This window comes from Benincasa hispida, chromosome 1 (assembly GCF_009727055.1).
Source record: "Benincasa hispida cultivar B227 chromosome 1, ASM972705v1, whole genome shotgun sequence".
Taxonomy (NCBI): Eukaryota; Viridiplantae; Streptophyta; class Magnoliopsida; order Cucurbitales; family Cucurbitaceae; genus Benincasa; species Benincasa hispida.
In genome coordinates this window covers 70,598,129-70,602,417 of record NC_052349.1, presented here as the reverse complement: position 1 = coordinate 70,602,417, position 4,289 = coordinate 70,598,129, and the positions used below count along the sequence as shown (strand labels likewise).

The following is a 4,289-nucleotide window of genomic DNA, read 5'->3' as shown; positions in this document are numbered from 1 at the left end:
GATCCATCGTAAATAATGCTTGCAGCGATTTCCTTGGAAACAGAGGTCAGAATCCAGGAGGCTAGGATATCATTGTTACAAATCCACGCATCAAGTAAAGCACTGTTCACTGTTGGAGGGCTTTGTGATATTACCGGTGATGAATCGAGCTTTATTTCTTCCTCAAATAGCCATCAACCTCGCTCGACTGCATGAATTATAATGGTTGAGATACAATTGCAGAAGTCAGTCCAAGCGAATGATGTAAGAAGAAAGGATTAAGGTAAGCATCAATTCTGGAATTAGCATCAGATGAATTTCCAGTGTTTTGAAGAAGGGATGAAGATGAATCTGTCATTGGAGCGATTTGAAGTGAAGAAGACGTGAAGAACTCGAAGGAAAAAGAAATTAGGGCGCGGAGCCAAAAAAATGGAGAGAAAATATTTTGCTCCGATACCATATGAATAAAAGAGAATCAACTCAACTTTATTAATGTGATACTCTCCAAATATATACAAGAGATCCCAATTAATAATAACTAATTACAGTTATAATAATTTAACAAACTATTCTAATTAATATGTATTAGATTTTAATGGTGTAACTTTTGAACTGACTTTATAATTTCACTAATGGTATTTTAGTAAATAAACAAAAATTAAGAATCTGTTTGAAATGATTGTTCAAGTAGTTCAAAAAAATGTTTTCAAGAAACCCATTCCAAAATATCTGTCCTAATATTACACATCCTTTACTTGAATGAAAGAAAATGTGGAAAATTGGTAGATAAGAACCTAAATATATTCTTCAAATGAAGAGACAACTTTTAATATCTTTAATTATTTAGGTAAATTAAGCATACACTGCCATAGCCATAGGGTTGCACCCAATGTATTACTAGAGAAGGAATATGAACCTCAATTATTGCTTTACATCAACAAACATGTATTAGGAAGAGGCTGAATAGTGGAATGGATCACCACCAAAACACTTAAACATGAAATAGAGTTTTAAGATTGTAAGGCCTTATGCTTTGGGAATTCCCATTCCATAGCAACTCAGCATATAATTGGTTTGCGTTATCAGTGAAATGGGCAGCATCGAAGAATAAATGCTGGCTTGGATTATTACACAACTTATACTCTTCTCCATTTCTTCCTCCACAGCTAAAATAACCTCTAAATGGTCCACTTCCACAACATGCTACCTTTCCTTCCTTCAAACCTTACCAAAAACAACATCAAAACTTCAGTAACTGATCAATCTAATAATCATCCCAAGATGCATTATTATTATTCACTATACAAAATATAACTAGCGGAGTTATTGCATGTCTCAGATCGAGTTAAAATCAATTTTGAACCTGACAAAAGTGATTTCGAAATTCTACTTACCATATTTAGCAGGATTATTTAATAGTTCAGTGACAATAGTGAAGGAATCGATGTAAGTATATACGAATCCTTCAAGCTCCTTTTCAAGATGTAGGAGAGTTTTGTAAAGATCTTTGTTGTGCAGTGTTGCAAGTTCTGTAATCTCTTGCAGGCATTCATCTTTGCCTTGTAATATTACTGCCTTCAGTAAGGGAAAACAACCTAGAGGTCCAACACCTAGAAATGCAAACTTTCTTCCTCCATTCTTATGGATTCCCTGGAAACACAAAATCATTTTCAATCAGAAAATATATGGTAGAAAATTTTGTGGCCTTCATTTAAAAGGCCATCGTTTTTGGAATTTCTCGTGAGTGAGCGGAATACATTGAATTAATTTATGAGCTAAACAATTTACATTTTTTTTAAAGGTAATTGCAGTGCTAATAATTAAGTATATAACAACATATTTAAAAATTATAAGTATAACAAATTATAGACTCCGATAGCTAGATCTAAATTTTGTTATATCTGTAAATTCTTTTGTATTGTACTATATTTACTAATACTTTGAGTCTGATTACTAAATTTATAACGATCCCATTTTTTTTTTTTGACAGGGATAAGAGATTTATACACAGATGTTTTGGTTGTTACTAATCCTGAGTATATGAACAAAATTAATTAGTGGGTGTTTGAGTACTTACTTTGATGACAGTGGTCAAATTTCCTATGACAAACTCAACATATTGTTGTGCAGAATGAGAATGGAAGAGTGTTGAATTTGTAAGGAAAGGAGCAAGATAATCATTGCTTCCAATGTTGATCAAGTAGACAGCTCTGGACAGTAATGCCTTTGCCCCTGCTTCATGTCCTACCTCTTCAAATACCTTTACTACTTTGTTGAAATAACTCAGCTGGGTTTTCAAGTCTATTACCTTTAAACAACATACACATTTTAAATTATATGAAGCATAGATACATTTTAAATTTTGGCCAGCTTCTTCATACCGTCTGATAGTTAGACACTCCAATACTTCATTAACACACTATCGGAAACTCGTTAGTATAATAAATATACTAAACATTACATTAGTTATACACACAAGAATTGAAACATCCATTAATACAATGATATATGTTTGATATACATACATTGATAAGGATGAAATTGATATCTCTAATATGCTTTATATATATATATATAACATAAAAATATATGTTCTATTGAGCCAAATATGAATGCTAATTAAAAAGATTAATAACTAAGTTTACAAGTAAAAACAACTTTATCCATAATTTAAATAAATTTGTAAACATGTTGACTTACTGAAATATCTTTGATCAATATCAATATTTTTATTGATACATCTGTTGTATCAAAATTCCGAAATCAATATTGACATAATTATTTTAATGATTGGTATTAAAATGTCAAAGTTGTTCAAATATTTGTTAGACATGAATCAAACACTTGTTAAGTTTACCAATTATAATTAAACACACATATATATATATATATTAAGAAAATGATAAATTTTAAGATCGAAATACAACAAACTAATTAAAGTATTTAGATATATATGCATATAAACTCATTAACTTGAAAAAAGTTTGTAGTATGAAAATGAGATATATTTTAAGAAATATATATATCCATATCGTGTCCATATCTGTATCCATATTCTAGATTTAAAAACGAAATGAAATGAAATGTTAACGTATCATATCATATCACTGTTTTTGTATCATATCGATGGTTTTTTAATTTGGTAAGAAACAAAAAAGAGAAGATTTTACTTACAAATCCTTGCTGGGTGTCAACCAAAGCACCTGCTCCTGCTGATGCAAAGTTCACTCCATGAAGGTAAAATTTGTTCGTAGGATGAAGATATGGACGGATTAATGGCAAATTAGCATATTTAGCTGAAAATATAAATAAAACAGGCTTCGTCAGTAAATTGAAACAAGAAACAAGAAACGAAAACGTGGGACATCAGTAACAACACTTTAGAAAGTTTCTCAATAATTTCAAATCATAAGCGAAAGGATGAGAAGAAGTTAACCAATGAAATCAGAAATCAAGCGACCATCTGAAAATCTGCCAGTTGGGGAATTGAAAAAGGTTTGTCCATATGGCCAGAAATTTGATTGAAAAGTGGAAGTGGTGTTGATGTAGTTATTGTTTCCAGCATCAAAAATGGAATCCCCAAAGATGAACAAGGCTACATGTTTTGGCAAATGTATTTTTGGATCACCTTTACAAATCTGCATACACACAACACTAACCAATATCAAGTACACTAACAAAGATGAAAGAAACCTTGAGCCTGCCATCTCAATTTCACTTCCCTCACCCCCTTCAAATTTATAATCAATGATGTGTGGTATGGGAATGGGAGTTTCAATTTCAAAACTATAAGCATCTGAAACCAAGGGATTCAATAAATAAACATAATTTTATTTTATTTTTTCAAATATGGGTTTAGTAACATATTCAAAAATTCAATTTTAATTTAATCAATTCTTTTAGCCGTTAAACTATGAAGGTAAATTAAAAATGAATGGTAGAGAGGGTTGAAAAAATAAATTTGGTTTGGTTAGACTTTTGTGTAAAATAATAGTCCATTAGAGTATTCAGGTAAAAATTAGAAAATTTTAGATAATTGCATAATTAGATTCGGACTATATGTATAGAAAATCTATTTAATTTTATATTATAAAATCTGTGTGTGACAAATTCTAACAAAATATTCTAATCTTTAGTGACAATGACTGATCAATTATTAACATTAGATTTGGACTAATGAAATAAGAGTTGATTTTTTCCTCTAATTTTCTTCGATCATAATGGGTACCGTTGGTAAGTACTTGAGATTTTACAATATAAATTCATTATAAACAAGTCAGAAGGGAGAATAATTCAATTTACATCCGACA

At 30.4% G+C, this 4,289-nt stretch overlaps 1 protein-coding gene across 1 annotated transcript; it reads right to left on the bottom strand.

Moving 5' to 3' along the window:
• Positions 1-913: 913 nt before the first annotated feature.
• On the bottom strand, positions 914-3,686 carry LOC120070165 (GDSL esterase/lipase 1-like). The gene is made up of 5 exons (XM_039022019.1): positions 3,416-3,686; positions 3,154-3,275; positions 2,057-2,287; positions 1,374-1,629; positions 914-1,203 (listed from the first exon to the last, which is right to left on the bottom strand). The coding sequence occupies exons 1-5, from the start codon at positions 3,684-3,686 to the stop codon at positions 971-973; spliced, it is 1,113 nt and encodes a 370-aa protein (XP_038877947.1). The 3' UTR covers positions 914-970.
• Between the last annotated feature and the right edge of the window lie 603 nt (positions 3,687-4,289).

What these genes read in the sequence shown, in the direction of transcription:
- LOC120070165 (XM_039022019.1), bottom strand. Translation starts at nt 3,686, where the DNA reads ATGGCAGGCTCAAGGTTTCTTTCATCTTTGTTAGTGTACTTGATATTG. An exon ending in ATTTGACCACTGTCATCAAA is followed by an intron (nt 1,630 to 2,056) that starts GTAAGTACTCAA and finishes TTGTGTTTCCAG; the next exon opens with GGAATCCATAAGAATGGAGG. An exon ending in AAATAATCCTGCTAAATATG is followed by an intron (nt 1,204 to 1,373) that starts GTAAGTAGAATT and finishes GTTTTTGGTAAG; the next exon opens with GTTTGAAGGAAGGAAAGGTA.